This window comes from Polyodon spathula, chromosome 29 (assembly GCF_017654505.1).
Source record: "Polyodon spathula isolate WHYD16114869_AA chromosome 29, ASM1765450v1, whole genome shotgun sequence".
Lineage (NCBI taxonomy): Eukaryota > Metazoa > Chordata > Actinopteri > Acipenseriformes > Polyodontidae > Polyodon > Polyodon spathula.
This window is the reverse complement of record NC_054562.1, coordinates 5,676,036-5,694,576: the sequence shown is the minus strand read 5'-3', so window position 1 is coordinate 5,694,576 and position 18,541 is coordinate 5,676,036. Positions and strand designations below refer to the sequence as shown.

Here is an 18,541-nt window from a genome sequence, read left to right as displayed (position 1 = left end):
CTAGCTGTGATCAATGCTGTGTTTGAATTGATTGCTAGCTGTGATCAATGCTGTTTTGGAATTCATTGCTAGCTGTGATCAATGCTGTGTTTGAATTGATTGCTAGCTGTGATCAATGCTGTGTTTGAATTGATTGCTAGCTGTGATCAATGCTGTGTTTGAATTCATTGCTAGCTGTGATCAATGCTGTGTTTGAATTGATTGCTAGCTGTGATCAGTGCTGAGCTTTTGGAATTCATTGCTAGCTGTGATCAATGCTGTTTTGGAATTGATTGCTAGCTGTGATCAATGCTGTGTTTGAATTGATTGCTAGCTGTGATCAATGCTGTGTTTGAATTGAGCAACACCGCAGGGAAGTACCAATCCAGGTTCTTTGGGGTGTCTCTTGTTGGAGGTGAGTGGTTTCTCTTTGCCTCTTGAATTGGAGGATGTTGTTGGTTTTGGGGGTTTGGGGTCCCCCTCACTGATCCTTCACTGTCAGCCCATCCAGCTTCGGTGCTGCCTCTTCGTCCACAACCTTTGACCTCTTCTCAGGGCTGGGCGTGTTGGGGTAAAACCGTTCCCCGAAAATGGTGCTACCGACCCGCACATTAGTGGAGCCAACCTCGATCTGACAGGAGAGACAGAGGGGAGGAGAGAGAGAGGAGAGGCAGGAGATTCATGAGAGAAAGAAAGAGAGAGAGAGTAAAGGGTTAACATTCAGAGAGAGAGAGAGAGAGAGAGAGAGAGAGAGAGAGAGAGAGAGAGAGGCAGGGGTTATCATTCACCTGAGAGGAGAGGCAGACAGAGGAGAGGCTGGGGATTATCATTCATCTGCACTGGCACACACAGGGTTAATTATAAATAATAAACAGCTACAAAAACCACTTTCCTTTCAAGCATGAAATATTGAAAATAACTGAAAAAAAAAAAAAAAAACATTTTGGACACTGTGGCAGTGTGTGTGTCATCATGCATTTGCATCTTCCACATGTCCTCATATAAAGACTAGAAGAGAGTTCTGTTCTCCCATGAGGTTGCCGTGCATGCCAGTGCAGTTCCCTGTATTGTTTCATGGTATTTTATCGCGGGCCAGGGGTCTGGGTTCTGATTCTCCGATACTGAATTATTCTCGTTCTTTAAATTCACGCTTGCCTGGAGAACCCCACGTCCAGGAATGGAAATACGACTCCCACTGCACAGCAGTTTCACCCATTCTGGGTTTTACTATGAGCTTCGTTAGCCACAAAGAATAGGCAACAAGCTCATGGGTGTCTTTTTAAACTCATAGTAAAACCAGGAGTGGATCAGACTGCTATACAATGCGGGGGCCTTATTTACATCTCTGCTGCTAAGTAACTGGAGCCGGACAGAGCCAGACAGCCGCTCACCGCGTGTTCGAAGTCAGTCGACATGCCCATGCTGAGCTCCACCTGCTCGTACTCCATCTTTAGCGTCTCACACACCTCCTTCCGTCGAGAGAGGAGCATCTGCAGGGAAAACCAGCACGAAACTAGTCAAAAACAGAGAGAGAGAGAGAGAGAGAGAGAGAGAGAGAGAGAGAGAGAGGGGGCATCTACCTGGAAGTCAGGGTTGGGCCCCTCGCTGATGTCATAGCCGTACCGCCCAATCGTCATGAGGCCCACAAACTCAAGGGCGGTGCATCGAGACACAATGTGCTGCACCGCTGCCACAGTGTCACCAGGGGGCAGACCGTGCTTACCTGCAAGAAACACACAGACAGGCAGAGAATCATAGGCAAATACACAGGCTCAAACAGAAACACTCACAAAGACACACACACACACACACACACACACAGGGGAAAGACAGTTTCACCAATTTAAAACTAAGTATATAACATCTTAAACTGTCTCACAGGAAGAGTCACCCTAATACTTAAAATCCTAGAAGTACCACCTCCAGATTCCTGGGAGTTCAAAAACGAACCCCCCCGCACCCCCCAGCTCCCCCTCACTCACTGTCCTCTCCACTCGTGTTGATTTGAACCATGATCTTTAGTCGCTGTGTGTTCGGCCGCAGCTTTTGCCAGGAGCTGTTCAGCCGGTCAGCCAGCTTCACAGAGTCTACCGTCTCCACCATGAACAGACTGGGGACGCCTGGAGAGAAACACACAGTGAGAGAAACACAACCACAACCACACACACACAGAGACAAGCACGAGAGACACACAAGCACGAACATCCACAAACACAATCCCACACACTGAGACACATGAACACAACCACACACGAACACAAACAGATATACGCAGACACAGTGAGAGAAACACAGACACACAAACACAACCACAACCACACAGATACACGCGCACACACACAAAGTAAGAACCAAATATAAGAGCTCATATAGACAAAAACTAAAGCTCTGTTATACTGTTATTGGCCGAAATCATGTCAGTCAAAAAGGAAAGCAGCTGGTTGGTTAGAGAGGCGGGGGGGGGGGCACAGTGATATCACTGAGAGCATTGTGATGTCACAGTTGAATCCCAGGGGTCCTCACCCATCAGCTTGTTGATGTTGTTCTTCTGCAGGTGTCCGATGAAGTGCCACTTTATCTCCGGGCAGGAGGCGAGGATCTGAGAGAAAATAAAATTGAAAAACCTGCTTTGAGAATACAAGACAAAAAACACATACACAGATAGACGGAGGAACAGATATTTTGTATAGCATGTCGAACGATACAAGCAAATGTTCAACCCAGTGTCAGAGTCTTTGCCATTAGTGAGCATTCTGACCTTGAGTGGAGTGAAAATCACCTTGTATCTCAAAGCACCATAATATACAGTGAATCACAATAATACATAGTGAATCACAATATACAGTGAATCTCAATAATACACAGTGACTCTCAGTAATACAAAGTGAATCACAATAATCTTAAATCAGCATCACCTTGGGGTCTGAAGCCTTCTCCAGCAGCTCCTGCACCTGAAACAGCAAAGAGATCAATCAGCCGAGTAACATGTAACGAACTGGCATCCCAGCCCATTGGAGTGAATGGAGAGGGGGGTCTGGACAGGATCGCCAGCCCATTGGAGTGAATGGAGAGGGGGGTCTGGACCGGATCGCCAGCCCATCGGAGTGAATGGAGAGGGGGGTCTGGACAGGAACGCCAGCCCATTGGAGTGAATGGAGAGGGGAGGGCTGGGAGGGCTGGACGGGAATGTCAGTGTTATTAACTCATCAGCCACTTGGAGGAGACACGCACACATCCCCAGACACACGCACACACCCCTCCGGACACACACACAATGTAACCAGACTCCTCTGTATCACAGGCTGCACTCACATAATTCTCTCCGAAGTTGCGCTGGCCCTGCTTGTAGGCCTCCAGCACCATCTCTGCCGGTTTGGTTTTGCTAACTGCTACGAGGCGTGGCTGGATCGCAGGCAGGGTCTACAACAGGGAGGGGAGCGGAGAGGCTTGTTAAAGAAACTCACACTAGCCCTACTGCTGCTGCACCCAGTCCTGGGGTTCAGAACTCCCCTCAATGAAGTCTAGTATTAATATTGAAATGATCAGGAACCAGGAGTTTGAGCAGGGTTAGCACGCTTTCTTGCATGTCACCTAATCATTTTTTGATTTTTATTTAGTATCGGTTGTTATGGTTTTCCAGCAGTTGCAGTCAGAAGTTTACATACCCCAATGGAAATTTATAATTTCTAGAAACGTCTTGAAAACAAAGAAGCAAAAGTAGCAAAAGTTTTCCTTTTAAGAACATAAGAAAGTTTAAGAACATAAGAAAGTTATGTTTCAAATGAGGAGGCCATTCAGCCCATTGTGCTCGTTTGGTTGTTAGTAGCTTCTTGATCCCAGAATCTCATCAAGCAGCTTCTTGAAGGATCCCAGGGTCAGCTTCAACAACATTGCTGGCAAGTTCCATATTACCAAGTGAATGAGGTAAAAAAAGTTACAAGAAATAGATGTCTACAATTTATTTCAGCAATTTTTTTTTGCAAAAAATACTAATTCAAAACTATTCATACCCTTTGATGCTATGATAGTATTGTCTACAAGGTGCTAGAAATGTCAATATGACAATGCCGAACCTAATTCTAGAAAATGCAGGATTGTAGGTGAACATTCTTACAGATTACACAGTTGTATGCAAAAGTTTGGCCACCCCTGGAAAAAAAAAAATCTACGTTACAATGAATCTTTCAGTGAACAGAAGTTGACCTGACCTCTGCATGGTACAGAGCGCTACACCTTTGAGCACAAGCCGCTCAGCAGCTGTTCCGCTTCAAACTCCCACAGGCGCCTGCAGAGTCACGATTTCTACAGCTCTGCACGGTGCTCGGCATACACAACACAACGTAACACAAACAGCTTCAACACTTACTGTACGGTACACTGTGCGGATCCCATTCTGATCCGATTCTGGGTTTCAATTCGAGTTAGTTAATAATAACAATACTACTTTTTTGCAGCATATTATTATATGACCACGCCGTGATGATTCTTATTATTCTTATTATTATTATAGCAGTCACTTCGTGTACGTGTATTATAGTTGTGCGACTGGCTCAAGAACACGCTGTATCTATTATTAGATGGCAGCCAGACTTGCACACATATAATGTTTTCATATAACACTTGGACAGCATTGCCCACAAGTCTTAGTCACGACTCAAGTTGTATGCAGTCCAAAGGTTATAGAGACAGCTCTCCCCACAGTTTAATAGTGGCGTCCTGAACCCGGAGCCCTGCTCCTGCACCGTTCTCGACACATACCTGAGGCCGGCGACCCGCCGCTTGCTGTACCCTCTCTACCACCGTCTGTAACGCTTTACCGACCTGCTCCGACATTACCGCTTTCCACATCTCAGCAGCACCCCACCGGACCGCTGCCTCACTTCCGCCCTCCCGGCTCCCGGCGTCAAGCCGGACGGGCAGAACAGCCAATCACAGCAGAGGAGTGACCTCCGTCAGCCCAATCGGCGCATTAAGTAGGCGTGTCGCTTGTTGCCGGGCGACACTGCGGCGTGAAATCAGCGAGCCATCTTGGTAAGGTCTGTTAATAACGTTGCCTTTATTATATTTTGCTTTATTGATGTGTTCGTGAAATTGGTTCGGTTTTGTTTTTGATATTCTCGTTCCAAGAATTCATATTTGGTTTCTATCAGCTTTACGGTGGACCTTTCAAACGCTTCTAGAATTGTAACTGCATTTCAAATGTCTCAACCAATCAGTCTCCTTTAAATAAATAAATAAATAAATAAGAAAAACATGTTTGACGTAAATCACTGCAAATATTACTCACAGAAGCCTGAATCATATGGGTGAGTCAGGGAAAAGGTGTTCTAGATAGCTCTGAGTGCAACCTAAAATAATAATAATAATAATAATAATAATAATATATATATATATATATATATATATATATATATATATATATATATATATAGAGAGAGAGAGAGAGAGAGAGAGAGAGAGAGAGAGAGAGAGAGAGAGAGAGAGAGAGAGAGAGAGATAGAGATAGATATATAGAGATAGATATATATAGATATATATTCACCATAAACGAAGAAGCTGAGAATGCTGAAGCGTTGTCTCCTCTGCTTGTATCACTGTAATATATGTATGATATAATATACATTGTGTCTTGTATGCTGTAATATAACACTTCAGTTAAATCTTAAATGCCACGCATTAAGAAATATTGCACTGTGCAGTAGCTGCTGTAGAGAGGGAGTTACTGCACGTTACTGCCCGTGCCCCCGCTGCCCTGCGGGTTACCTGCCTGTGTATTCAGACATAATGACTTTTTTTTTGTCCTGTGGTTGCCTTTAATTTATTTTTCTGCACATGCTATTACTTTGTATATGGTGTAGCATACATGATTATAAAATCTAACACTAGTACGTACAGTACTCTCAAATAAACCTGTTATGATTTTGAATGTGCGGTTCTTACGAACGGTGTTATTGTCATTGCTTGCCCCCTGGCACCTCTTTACAAATTAAGCACTGCAGTGGTGCTGACAACATTGCCAGCCATGGGCCCCTTAAAACTTCTGTTCTTGGCCCAGGACTTTGACCGGGAGTTTTGGGACTTTAAGGGGGGAGGTGTCTTTGAAGCCATGTGCGCTGCACACAAAGGGGGGGGGGGATATGTGGCAGTGTGTCCTGCTCCTGTGTGTATTTTCTCTGTTGTATGTAGGAGTATGCATAGTATAAGTGCACAGGATATACTGTGTAAGTGCCGGGCTGGGAAGTAGAAGCAGCGGTAGGGGGTTTGATAAACAGCTACTCTGTGTGTGTGTGTGTGTGTGTGTGTGTGTGTGTGTGGAGTTTATGAACTGTAGCAGGGGTGTGTATCCGCATATAGCAATTGTAGTCCATGTGTTGCCGCTGCTGCTACATGCTTAGCCCGGCACCGGCTCTGTCTGTAGTGAGAGGGGTAGGGGGAGGTCTAGAATGTGATTATTTAGCTTGTAAAATGAAAATCCATTTCCTGTCTTTGCTAGCTGTGAGACTGGGGTTATTTAGTTAATGGAGTACGTGCCCAATGCTCAGTATCTGAACGCATTGGAGGTGAGATTGAGGACTCGCTAGGTTTTGTTTAGTTTAGTTGAAGCACCAACTTATTTTGATTTGAGTACACTTTTTTGGCTGAGTCCTAAGCCACATTTCCGATTCACCAGTGTAACTAACTGGATTCTTCCGTTCTGTTTAGGTGCCTTTCAGTGCTTTACAAGCTGTGATTCTGGTTTCAGAACAATGGTGTCTATTTTGTGAGTGAACTACAGCTGGTCTTGAGCGTAGTGATTTGTGCAGTCGTCAATGACAGCATTGTCGGCGTGCCATTTTCTGATGTTAAACAGGTATAAGTACCACATCATGACGGTGTACCACTTGCTGGCCCTTCACCGATAATTAAAAAGAAATAATAACAACTTAATAAAATAACATACAATAAATCAGAGGTTGAATTGCAAAGTACTTTTATTGGCTTTCTACTTTGTTTCGATCCAGAGCTGCAGCTCTATACGACAGGCAGAGGGTAGTCAGCCGGGTAGTTTGATCCCGTGTTGAAATGCCCACAGAGAGACACGCCCAAGATGAGCAGACCGATCTGGAGGCAGGAACCGGAGTCGAGATAGAACATCTCACCTGAAACACACACAGAGCAATCAAATCAAGAAGCCAGCGCTCGTGAGCGCAGCAGCACTGTGATCATCAGGAGTGCTTTCACTCAGGGGTCGATTCGATCAGCCAATGCATTCAATAATAAGAGCTTTCCACTGGAAGTCTTTTTAATCAATGGCTTGACAGTCAAAACCTTTGTAGTTTAATTCATCTAGATTCTTTTAGCATCACTATATATAGCACCATCGTGTGGTTTATATTTGGAGCATTTTACAGCACTGGGGAACCCCCCAGGAGTGCACCAGCCACTTATTTCAGGGGTGATCCCAGGAAAACCAAGAAAGGTGGCTCATGCAATCCAATGTATTCCAGCTGTAAAATACTCTAATACAATCTGTAAAATACTCTAATACAATTCAGCTGGGGCTCATCACGGTATAGATTAATCGGCCCATATGCCTCTTAAAAGCATTTCTAATCCTTATTCTGACTGTCTCTCTTTACTGAATATGAGTATCTCTTGGAAGATCAAAAGCCACATTTCAGTTATATAAGAGACAGCCCCCCGTGATCCCTTCTGTCTGCACCGGCCTCACCGATCTGCTCCTGTGCCCAATAGGCCGGGACCCCCTGGCACAGCGCCTGCACGGGGGCCCCCAGCTTCCCCTGATCCTTCATCGGGACGGGGTTCACGCTGTACTTCTTTTCTGGGGCAGGGGGGCTCTGCTTGTGATTCTGAGAGAGAGAGAGAGAGAGAGAGAGAGAGAGAGAGAGAGAGAGGGAGAATGGCATCAGGAGTATTATTGGGAGAGGTGGAGTACACAGCAGAATTTGCTGCTGCAATGTGTAGCTGTCCTGTCACAGTCTGAGAGACACGATTTAGAGACCCTGCTGCACTTTCTGTTCACACTGCATTTGATGCTGCTGTAGATCTGTATACATGTATTGCATTTGTTGAAACATGAAGTGTTTCTAGTGATTGATAGGTGTCCTGTTGGATCTGGATGCTCCTTGTATAGAGATCAGTTTGCTGTCTTGAAATTCTCTGTTAGCATCATATACAATATGCATAATAACAGGCATGGATCATTTTCTTTAATGGAACTGCCATAGAGTACATTTGCAGAAATGAACTTGTCTGTTGCCACTTTCTTGTTTTTCCATGTGTATCGGATCCTCGGCTGGCCCAGTAGTGCTTTTTGCTCATTAATGGCTCATTTTGCATTGATTTTGTTTTGCTTGCTGTGTTTTGCTCGCTGTGTTGGGTGTGCTGTGTTGTGTGTGCTGTTTTGCTCACTGTGTTGTGTGTGTGTGTGTGCTGTGTTGTGTGTGCTATGTTTTGCTCACTCTGCTTTTGTGCTGTGTTGTGTGCTGTGTTTTGCTTGCTGTGTTGTGTGTGCTGTGTTGAGTGTGTGCTGTGTTGTGTGTGCTGTGTTTTGCTTGCTGTGCTGTGTGTGCTGTGTTGTGTGTGTTGTATTTTGCTCGCTGTGTTGTGTGTGCTGTGTTGTGTGTGCTGTGCTGTGTGTGCTGTGTTGTGTGTGCTGTGTTTTGCTCGTTGTGTTTTGCTCTGGCTGCAGTGAGTCTCACCTTCTCGTTGTCCAGAGTCTCTCTGAGCTTATCCAGAGCAGGGAAGGTGTTCCGGTTCATTTTGGCTGCGTAACACGCCTGGCCGTCGAAAATCCTGTACGCGATGATCCCCTGAAACAAAGTGCACATCCACCCAGGGTCACCAGACTAGATCCAACTGAGGGGGCTTCAAAACCCCCTCCCCTCTTCCCCTCCCCTTAGCACCTCTTCTCTCCTCTCTCCACCCCATTTGGCTCCTCCTATTAGAACACCATTCATCTCTCCCTTTTCCTGTATTCCTCCCGTCCCAACTTCTCTCCCTGCCTTCATCTCTTCTCCTCTTCTCTCTCTGTTTATCTTTGCCCCCCTCTCTCCCCCTCTCTCCCCAGCACTCACACTCTTGTAGTCGAAGATGACAGTGGCTGAGTCTTTTCCAGCCCACACATGCTCTGTCGCCAGCTGCTCCTCCTTGTTGATGAGCAGCATGTAGCGAGACAGACCCCCGTCCTTCCGAGTCTTAGAGACGGACACTGCCTGAACACAGAGAGGGGACAGGGGGAGGAGAGGAGGTGGAGGAGGGGGAGATAGAGAGGAGAAAAGGGACAGGTGAGAGGGGAGAGATTGAGTTTAATAAATATGAAAGAAGTACACATAGAAATCAAGTTAAAAAAAACACATGGTACATTATAGCAAACACTGCAGTACACAAGCATGGTTTATACTTACACACACACACACACACACGCACACACGCACACACACACAATACAATAATAAATAGAACTCCAGTATGTCAGGTTGGGGTTAGAGTTTTATATATCTATTTGTCTATCTATAAAATATAAATGCTTATTTACAGTAGAACCTCACATTTCTGTCTGTCTGTTACTTTGGAGGTTGTTTTATTTTCAATCTTTTGTTTTTAATATTAATATTTTATTGTTTTCCCAAGATAACATCAAAGTTCATCTGTCAGTGCACAATAAACGAACCCCACATATCAGTGAATGCACACACAGCTGAGCTGCTGAAATGAGATTTAAAGCAGGACTGGTGAACAAACGAAAGGGGCACAGCCAGGGGTTCATTTGTGCCGGATCCCAGATCTGCAGCCTTTGTGACTGATAGACTAGAATTGTACAGTTTGCAAATGATGAACTGTATGATATTGTACATAACGTACTGGTAGAATAATACAGCTGCCTTTGAGGTCCCACGGTCTAAGAAAACTGCTAATCACACAGAGGCTGCCAACTCACCTCTTCAGCACGAACCTGAGCCAGGAAGGCTGCAACAAACACAGCGAGAGCAAGGAGCTGCAGGAAAAACACATGGCAAGGTCATGAAGCTGAAGAAATGGGGATCAATTAAACACACGACACACAGACAGTGGCTGCTGTATCAGGACCACAGCTGTATAGGTACCGTCTGCAATAGTGAATAAGGAACAGTAATAAGGGCAGTCATACAGTATACAGTACAGGGATGTAAATAAGACTCCCATTGCATAGCAGTTTCACCCATTAGCCACACTGTATAGGTAACAAGCTCAGGTGAGTCTTATTAAACTCATAGTAAAAACAGGACTGGATCAAACTGCTATACAATGGGAGTCTTATTTCTATCCCTGCAGTACATAAAACATAGGAGAGCATTCTATTGATAAGATACGTCTAAAGGAGATGTCTTTGAATCAAACAGAGTGGATCTGATGGCTATCACATAAACATTCGTTTCACCATTTTAAGTATTCTTACTAAACACACTTATAATACAGTGGAAGAAAGCCCATTCATAATAGATCAGGTAGACACCAGCTTGCATCCCTATATGATATTCTTCATGTATTTTCAATAAGTTGTCTGCTCTTACCTTAGCCATGGTTCCAATGGAGTTGAGTGTAGACTGGCACCCCTGCCTGCCCGCTATATAGCAGCCTGAAACCCACAGTGTGCTGGACATGAGCGAAACGCAAACAGGCATAACAAAGACGAGGAATTCTGTATTGATCCATGTTCACATATTGACAGAGGAGGGAACATCTGATAACTGAGCCACTTCACAAACAGTTAATCAGAACCAAAGATAAGAGGCTGAAGGGAATTCTAGCATTCTGAGCCCCCTCCCCACCCCCTGAGAGAAAGGGTGCTCCCTCCAGACCAGGGCAGGCTTGAGGCATGAATATCACTAAATCAACGCTTGTCTCATCCTTGCATACATTTTTGCCCCATCCAATGGAATATCAAGGCAGTTTGATGTGTTTTTTTATAATGTTCCTAGGGTGACTTCTTGCATTTTGGGTTTGTAGATGTTCCTATAAGTGCATGTGTTGTATGTAGGGGGTGTCTACTATTGGATGTTGTATATTATTCTATATCACCAGTCCTGTCCCCATTGGACCCTGTTAGCAGCACCTCCACTTCTAATGGCAGTGGGAGTGCAGATCCACACTCACAATGTCAACCACAAAGCATTCGAAATGGGTAAGCCACAACAATATGTTAATATCAGGTTGTTTTTATTTACAGTTAGTGACCACAAAATGTTTCCAAGCGCTCAATGGATGCCTCATAATAATAATAATAATAATAATAATAATAATAATAATAATAATAATGAGTGTCCTGGCAAAATGACCAGAAACAGACAGAAATGACTTCCTATCCATAAAAAAACATCACTCTAAAAGATAGCCCTATCATACATTCATTCTGGCATCAGAAGCAGAAGCTGATTCTAGTGGTTGATAACAAGCTTGGGAAAGGCAAACTTCCCATAAAGCAAATATAGGTGGAGAGGGGAGTGATGTGAAACTGATTCCTTATCAAATTGATCCAAGGTTTAGTTCCCACTGATCTGTGCATTGCCCCCTGGGAACTCCAAGCCACAATCAGCAATGGCATAACCTGGACTTGAACCAGCGATCTCCAAGCTTTAGGGCACATCCTGCACTCCACACAGAGCACATTTACTGGTTGCACCACTCGGGAGCATCCTGGAATTATCCCAGGTTTAAAAGGCATGTCATATGCAGACAGGCTAAAATAATTGAATCGATTCGGTCTTGAACAAAGAAGACTATGCGACGATTTGATTCAAGCATTCAAATTCCTAAAAGGTATTGACAATGTCAACCCAAGGGACTTTTTCTAACTGAAAAAGAAACAAGGAGCAGGGGTCATAAATATAGATTAGACAAAGGGGCATTCAGAACAGAAAATAGGAGGCACTTTTTTACACAGAGAATCGTGAGGGTCTGGAATCAACTCCCCAGTAATGTTGTTGAAGCTGACACCCTGGGATCCTTCAAGAAGCTGCTTGATGAGATTCTGGAATCAATAAGCTACTAACAACCAAACGAGCAAGATGGGCCGAATGGCCTCCTCTCGTTTGTATGCTTTCTTATGTTATTATGTTCTAATATAAAGTAACCAGAGATGATAACAAAAAAAGCAAGAAAGGTATCAATATTATGATTAAATACCAATGAAAAATGCGAGAGAATATTAAAAAATGCAAGCGTGGCCATTTCTGGCAAGGTGGCACATTTTGGCAATTATATCTGACACAAACTACTACCAGTAGTAAATTCTGACAGGGAGGCATATTGTGGCAGTACACCGGCTCCAGTGATCCTGGATCCGATCCCATTTTTCTTCCAATTGACTTCTATACTGACTAGTGATTACACCAAAAATGTATAGGTAAATAAAAGTTTTAGTACTTCTGCGATGTGAAGGGAACATTTCCCCATCATCGAAAAAGTGTAAATTAGGTTTATGTAGTGAGCAGCTCAGCTAGTTTTAAACTTTGTATCTGATTAATTACGTTTCACGTCCCTCCCCTCTCCACTTATATTTGCTTTATAGGCAGTTGGCCTTTCCCAAGCCTGTTATCAACCACTAGAATCAGTACAGGTGTGGGATTGCTCCATATTCACTGTGTAGAGACATCACAGCACACAACGTACACTATCACTATACACTGCATAGTAGAAATCGTGTTATAAAGAGCTGTATGTTTCCTTTGTTTGATTATGGTGCTGCTTTATTTTTACATGCCTCTGCTGAGCAATTTAAAATATTGGATGGGCTAATGAACAAAGCAGCCAGATTGAATTCGAATACCACCTTCAGCCCATCACTACCACTTATTGGCTTCTTTAAACTGGATGTCACTTCATTGTTGAAGGCAACTGCATTGGGTACTTTCTGTGTGTAAAACTGTAATGGATTTGTTGCCAGGTTACCTAGGCTTGTTGCTACAGGTAAATATACCCAAGTATAGTTTACCATCTGGTCTTGCACTTATTTATCAAGTGCCTTGAGAAGGTCCTGGGTTGGCCACTCAGCTTTAGCTACAGCGCCCCCTATGGCATGGAATAGTCTGTACAAGAGTATCAAATAAATAACCCAAATATATCAGCTACTAAACGAAGAATAATGACTAAGATTACATTGAATTTGACGAGCAGGTTCAAGAACGATCGAAGTGTAAATGCTTCTGATCCTCGATTCAATGTATGATGAGTTTGTCTTTATTTTTATGGATGTGACATCACTGCTGTCTGTTTCTGGTCACCTTGCCGGGACACTCTTGTAAAAGAGGCCTCGGTCTCAGTGGGTTTTTTATTGTTGTGGTTTAACCATTTCGAATGCTTTGTGGTTGACATTATTGTGAGCACCCTTTCTCTCAGGGATGTGAGGGAGCAGTTCAGTCTCCATGCCTCAAGCCTGCCCTGGTCTGGAGGGAGCACCCTTTCTCTCAGGGGGTGGGGAGGGGGCTCAGAATGCTAGAATTCCCTTCAGCCTCTTATCTTTGGTTCTGATTAACTGTTTGTGAAGTGGCTCAGTTATCAGATGTTCCCTCCTCTGTCAATATGTGAACATGGATCAATACAGAATTCCTCGTCTTTGTTATGCCTGTTTGCGTTTCGCTCATGTCCAGCACACTGTGGGTTTCAGGCTGCTATATAGCGGGCAGGCAGGGGTGCCAGTCTACACTCAACTCCATTGGAACCATGGCTAAGGTAAGAGCAGACAACTTATTGAAAATACATGAAGAATATCATATAGGGATGCAAGCTGGTGTCTACCTGATCTATTATGAATGGGCTTTCTTCCACTGTATTATAAGTGTGTTTAGTAAGAATACTTAAAATGGTGAAACGAATGTTTATGTGATAGCCATCAGATCCACTCTGTTTGATTCAAAGACATCTCCTTTAGACGTATCTTATCAATAGAATGCTCTCCTATGTTTTATGTACTGCAGGGATAGAAATAAGACTCCCATTGTATAGCAGTTTGATCCAGTCCTGTTTTTACTATGAGTTTAATAAGACTCACCTGAGCTTGTTACCTATACAGTGTGGCTAATGGGTGAAACTGCTATGCAATGGGAGTCTTATTTACATCCCTGTACTGTATACTGTATGACTGCCCTTATTACTGTTCCTTATTCACTATTGCAGACGGTACCTATACAGCTGTGGTCCTGATACAGCAGCCACTGTCTGTGTGTCGTGTGTTTAATTGATCCCCATTTCTTTAGCTTCATGACCTTGCCATGTGTTTTTCCTGCAGCTCCTTGCTCTCGCTGTGTTTGTTGCAGCCTTCCTGGCTCAGGTTCGTGCTGAAGAGGTGAGTTGGCAGCCTCTGTGTGATTAGCAGGTTTCTTAGACAGTGGGACCTCAAAGGCAGCTGTATTATTCTACCAGTACGTTATGTACAATATCATACAGTTCATCATTTGCAAACTGTACAATTCTAGTCTATCAGTCACAAAGGCTGCAGATCTGGGATCCGGCACAAATGAACCCCTGGCTGTGCCCCTTTCGTTTGTTCACCAGTCCTGCTTTAAATCTCATTTCAGCAGCTCAGCTGTGTGTGCATTCACTGATATGTGGGGTTCGTTTATTGTGCACTGACAGATGAACTTTGATGTTATCTTGGGAAAACAATAAAATATTAATATTAAAAACAAAAGATTGAAAATAAAACAACCTCCAAAGTAACAGACAGACAGAAATGTGAGGTTCTACTGTAAATAAGCATTTATATTTTATAGATAGACAAATAGATATATAAAACTCTAACCCCAACCTGACATACTGGAGTTCTATTTATTATTGTATTGTGTGCGTGTGTGTGTGTGTGTGTGTGTGTGTGTGTGTGTGTGTGTGTGTGTGTGTGTGTGTGTGTGTGTGTGTGTGTGTGTAAGTATAAACCATGCTTGTGTACTGCAGTGTTTGTTATAATGTACCATGTGTTTTTTTTAACTTGATTTCTATGTGTACTTCTTTCATATTTATTAAACTCAATCTCTCCCCTCTCACCTGTCCCTTTTCTCCTCTCTATCTCCCCCTCCTCCACCTCCTCTCCTCCCCCTGTCCCCTCTCTGTGTTCAGGCAGTGTCCGTCTCTAAGACTCGGAAGGACGGGGGTCTGTCTCGCTACATGCTGCTCATCAACAAGGAGGAGCAGCTGGCGACAGAGCATGTGTGGGCTGGAAAAGACTCAGCCACTGTCATCTTCGACTACAAGAGTGTGAGTGCTGGGGAGAGAGGGGGAGAGAGGGGGGCAAAGATAAACAGAGAGAGAAGAGGAGAAGAGATGAAGGCAGGGAGAGAAGTTGGGACGGGAAGAATACAGGAAAAGGGAGAGATGAATGGTGTTCTAATAGGAGGAGCCGAATGGGGTGGAGAGAGGAGAGAAGAGGTGCTAAGGGGAGGGGAAGAGGGGAGGGGGTTTTGAAGCCCCCTCGGTTGGATCTAGTCTGGTGACCCTGGGTGGATGTGCACTTTGTTTCAGGGGATCATCGCGTACAGGATTTTCGACGGCCAGGCGTGTTACGCAGCCAAAATGAACCGGAACACCTTCCCTGCTCTGGATAAGCTCAGAGAGACTCTGGACAACGAGAAGGTGAGACTCACTGCAGCCAGAGCAAAACACAACGAGCAAAACACAGCACACACAACACAGCACACACAGCACAGCACACACAGCACAGCACACACAACACAGCACACACAACACAGCGAGCAAAATACAGCAGACAAAACAAAATGAGCCAATAATGAGCAAAAAGCACTACTGGGCCAGCCGAGGATCCGATACACATGGAAAAACAAGAAAGTGGCAACAGACAAGTTCATTTCTGCAAATGTACTCTATGGCAGTTCCATTAAAGAAAATGATCCATGCCTGTTATTATGCATATTGTATATGATGCTAACAGAGAATTTCAAGACAGCAAACTGATCTCTATACAAGGAGCATCCAGATCCAACAGGACACCCATCAATCACTAGAAACACTTCATGTTTCAACAAATGCAATACATGTATACAGATCTACAGCAGCATCAAATGCAGAGTGAACAGAAAGTGCAGCAGGGTCTCTAAATCGTGTCTCTCAGACTGTGACAGGACAGCTACACATTGCAGCAGCAAATTCTGCTGTGTACTCCACCTCTCCCAATAATATTCCTGATGCCATTCTCCCTCTCTCTATCTCTCTCTCTCTCTCTCTCTCTCTCTCTCTCTCCTCTCTCAGAATCACAAGCAGAGCCCCCCTTCCCCAGACAAGAAGTACAGCGTGAACCCCGTCCCGATGAAGGATCAGGGGAAGCTGGGGGCCCCCGTGCAGGCGCTGTGCCAGGGGGTCCCGGCCTATTGGGCACAGGAGCAGATCGGTGAGGCCGGTGCAGACAGAAGGGATCACGGGGGGCTGTCTCTTATATAACTGAAATGTGGCTTTTGATCTTCCAAGAGATACTCATATTCAGTAAAGAGAGACAGTCAGAATAAGGATTAGAAATGCTTTTAAGAGGCATATGGGCCGATTAATCTATACCGTGATGAGCCCCAGCTGAATTGTATTAGAGTATTTTACAGATTGTATTAGAGTATTTTACAGCTGGAATACATTGGATTGCATGAGCCACCTTTCTTGGTTTTCCTGGGATCACCCCTGAAATAAGTGGCTGGTGCACTCCTGGGGGGTTCCCCAGTGCTGTAAAATGCTCCAAATATAAACCACACGATGGTGCTATATATAGTGATGCTAAAAGAATCTAGATGAATTAAACTACAAAGGTTTTGACTGTCAAGCCATTGATTAAAAAGACTTCCAGTGGAAAGCTCTTATTATTGAATGCATTGGCTGATCGAATCGACCCCTGAGTGAAAGCACTCCTGATGATCACAGTGCTGCTGCGCTCACGAGCGCTGGCTTCTTGATTTGATTGCTCTGTGTGTGTTTCAGGTGAGATGTTCTATCTCGACTCCGGTTCCTGCCTCCAGATCGATCTGCTCATCTTGGGCGTGTCTCTCTGTGGGCATGTCAACACGGGATCAAACTACCCGGCTGACTACCCTCTGCCTGTCGTATAGAGCTGCAGCTCTGGATCGAAACAAAGTAGAAAGCCAATAAAAGTACTTTGCAATTCAACCTCTGATTTATTGTATGTTATTTTATTAAGTTGTTATTATTTCTTTTTAATTATCGGTGAAGTGCAAGTGGTACACCATCAGAATGTGGTACTTATACCTGTTTAACATCAGAAAATGGTATGCCGACAATGCTGTCATTGACGACTGCACAAGCACAAGACCAGCTTTAATGGACAAACTCATTACATCGCACCCCTTTCAGACGGGCGTGTCCTTGTTTTCTGAGCTAAAATCATTTGTGCAGCCCGGGGAAGCACCGTACACAGTGTACCACATTCTAGCGTGTACCACAAAATAACAGGACACTGGTGGCTGTGAATTGAGCACCCATGTAAAGCTGATTTTACCTGTAGAATAGACGGTCTGGTTTGTTTCCACTCCCCATATAGGCGCTATACAATCTGCAGCAGTATAAGATTATAACTGACGGTGACAGAGAAACAATGAATCTTGCTTCTAAATCTCCCTCCCGACCTGTGAGGGCGCTGTGTAAAATGAACAGTGTGCCCTGGACTGGATGGTCTGACAGTTCATTCCGGGAAAGGTGGAAGTCTAGAAAGGGGGCGGAGCTACCGTACACCAAGTCTGATTTAAAAAAAAAATATATATCATCATCAGCATTATTATTTTAGGTTGCACTCAGATCTATCTAGGGCAGGGGTCTCCAACCCTGGTCCTGGAGAGCTACTGTGGCTGCTGGTTTTCGTTTCAACCAATCTGTTACTTAATTAAACCAATTATTGGCTTAGTTAGTCAAGATTAACAGGTGTTTGAGATCTTTAGTCACTGATGACAGGGGCTCTCATTACTTTCTTTCTATTATCAGATTTAGTAAACACGTGTTAAATGTACGAAAAGCCAACTTTTAAAAAAATACATAAACTATCACCATTTAAACATGGTATACACATAAACAGAATGATTAAACAAATAATCCATATCATAGTTGATTTAATTTTTGAAACAGCACTAATACAACCTAACACATTACTCTTCTATTAACTTGTAGGGCACACTGATGCAGTTTTGTACTTGATGTAAAGAAAGGACCCAGTGTGAACATAGCAGAGGTGACGTCATAGAAAAAAAGAGTGTTTTAGGGGACGACACTAGACTAGTAATGCTGGATGAATACATCTGTGCATCAAGACAATTCATTGATTTATGATGCTATGATAGCTGTGTTGTGTAATATCTTTTTTTGTTTGTTTGTTTGTTAATGTATTGCACAACAACATTATTGTAGTCTTAGTAGAAACATAATAATTAGCAAAAGGTTTCCATCATCGTTTTCTGATCATTAAGTTTATACTACAGAATAAACAGAATTGTATCTATGTTTTTATTAAAATACTGAAATGAGATATTTTTGTGAATAAGTTTAAAAAAAACGTTTTTATTTTTTTTTTTTATCTTACTATAATACA

General features: G+C 43.7%; 3 protein-coding genes across 3 annotated transcripts; 1 reads left to right on the top strand and 2 right to left on the bottom strand.

The window, feature by feature from the left end:
* Nucleotides 1–271: 271 nt before the first annotated feature.
* Nucleotides 272–4,881, bottom strand: LOC121302228 (pyridoxal phosphate homeostasis protein-like). Its single transcript, XM_041232062.1, has 8 exons — nt 4,738–4,881; nt 3,292–3,399; nt 2,895–2,930; nt 2,503–2,578; nt 1,962–2,099; nt 1,560–1,702; nt 1,371–1,469; nt 272–610 (listed from the first exon to the last, which is right to left on the bottom strand). The coding sequence occupies exons 1-8, from the start codon at nt 4,825–4,827 to the stop codon at nt 461–463; spliced, it is 840 nt and encodes a 279-aa protein (XP_041087996.1). The 5' UTR covers nt 4,828–4,881; the 3' UTR covers nt 272–460.
* A 2,056-nt stretch (nt 4,882–6,937) lies between these two features.
* Nucleotides 6,938–10,558, bottom strand: LOC121302082 (gastrokine-2-like). Its single transcript, XM_041231895.1, has 6 exons — nt 10,533–10,558; nt 9,920–9,976; nt 9,057–9,194; nt 8,682–8,792; nt 7,691–7,829; nt 6,938–7,118 (listed from the first exon to the last, which is right to left on the bottom strand). The coding sequence occupies exons 1-6, from the start codon at nt 10,539–10,541 to the stop codon at nt 6,991–6,993; spliced, it is 582 nt and encodes a 193-aa protein (XP_041087829.1). The 5' UTR covers nt 10,542–10,558; the 3' UTR covers nt 6,938–6,990.
* A 3,102-nt stretch (nt 10,559–13,660) lies between these two features.
* On the top strand, nt 13,661–17,095 carry LOC121302087 (gastrokine-2-like). Its single transcript, XM_041231907.1, has 6 exons — nt 13,661–13,689; nt 14,246–14,302; nt 15,070–15,207; nt 15,472–15,582; nt 16,216–16,354; nt 16,927–17,095. The coding sequence occupies exons 1-6, from the start codon at nt 13,681–13,683 to the stop codon at nt 17,052–17,054; spliced, it is 582 nt and encodes a 193-aa protein (XP_041087841.1). The 5' UTR covers nt 13,661–13,680; the 3' UTR covers nt 17,055–17,095.
* Nucleotides 17,096–18,541: the final 1,446 nt, after the last annotated feature.

Bases quoted from the DNA above. Each gene is read 5' to 3' on its own strand.
- LOC121302228 (XM_041232062.1), bottom strand. From the start codon at position 4,827: ATGTGGAAAGCGGTAATGTCGGAGCAGGTCGGTAAAGCGTTACAGACG. The intron at 2,579-2,894 runs GTGATGCTGATT...ATTTTCTCTCAG, and splicing joins AGAAGGCTTCAGACCCCAAG to ATCCTCGCCTCCTGCCCGGA. The intron at 611-1,370 runs GTGAGCGGCTGT...CTCTCCTGTCAG, and splicing joins CGACTGACTTCGAACACGCG to ATCGAGGTTGGCTCCACTAA.
- LOC121302082 (XM_041231895.1), bottom strand. The intron at 9,195-9,919 runs GTGAGTTGGCAG...CTCTGTGTTCAG, and splicing joins CTCAGGTTCGTGCTGAAGAG to GCAGTGTCCGTCTCTAAGAC. The intron at 7,119-7,690 runs GTGAGGCCGGTG...TGTGTGTTTCAG, and splicing joins TTGGGCACAGGAGCAGATCG to GTGAGATGTTCTATCTCGAC.
- LOC121302087 (XM_041231907.1), top strand. The intron at 14,303-15,069 runs GTGAGTTGGCAG...CTCTGTGTTCAG, and splicing joins CTCAGGTTCGTGCTGAAGAG to GCAGTGTCCGTCTCTAAGAC. The intron at 15,208-15,471 runs GTGAGTGCTGGG...ACTTTGTTTCAG, and splicing joins TCATCTTCGACTACAAGAGT to GGGATCATCGCGTACAGGAT.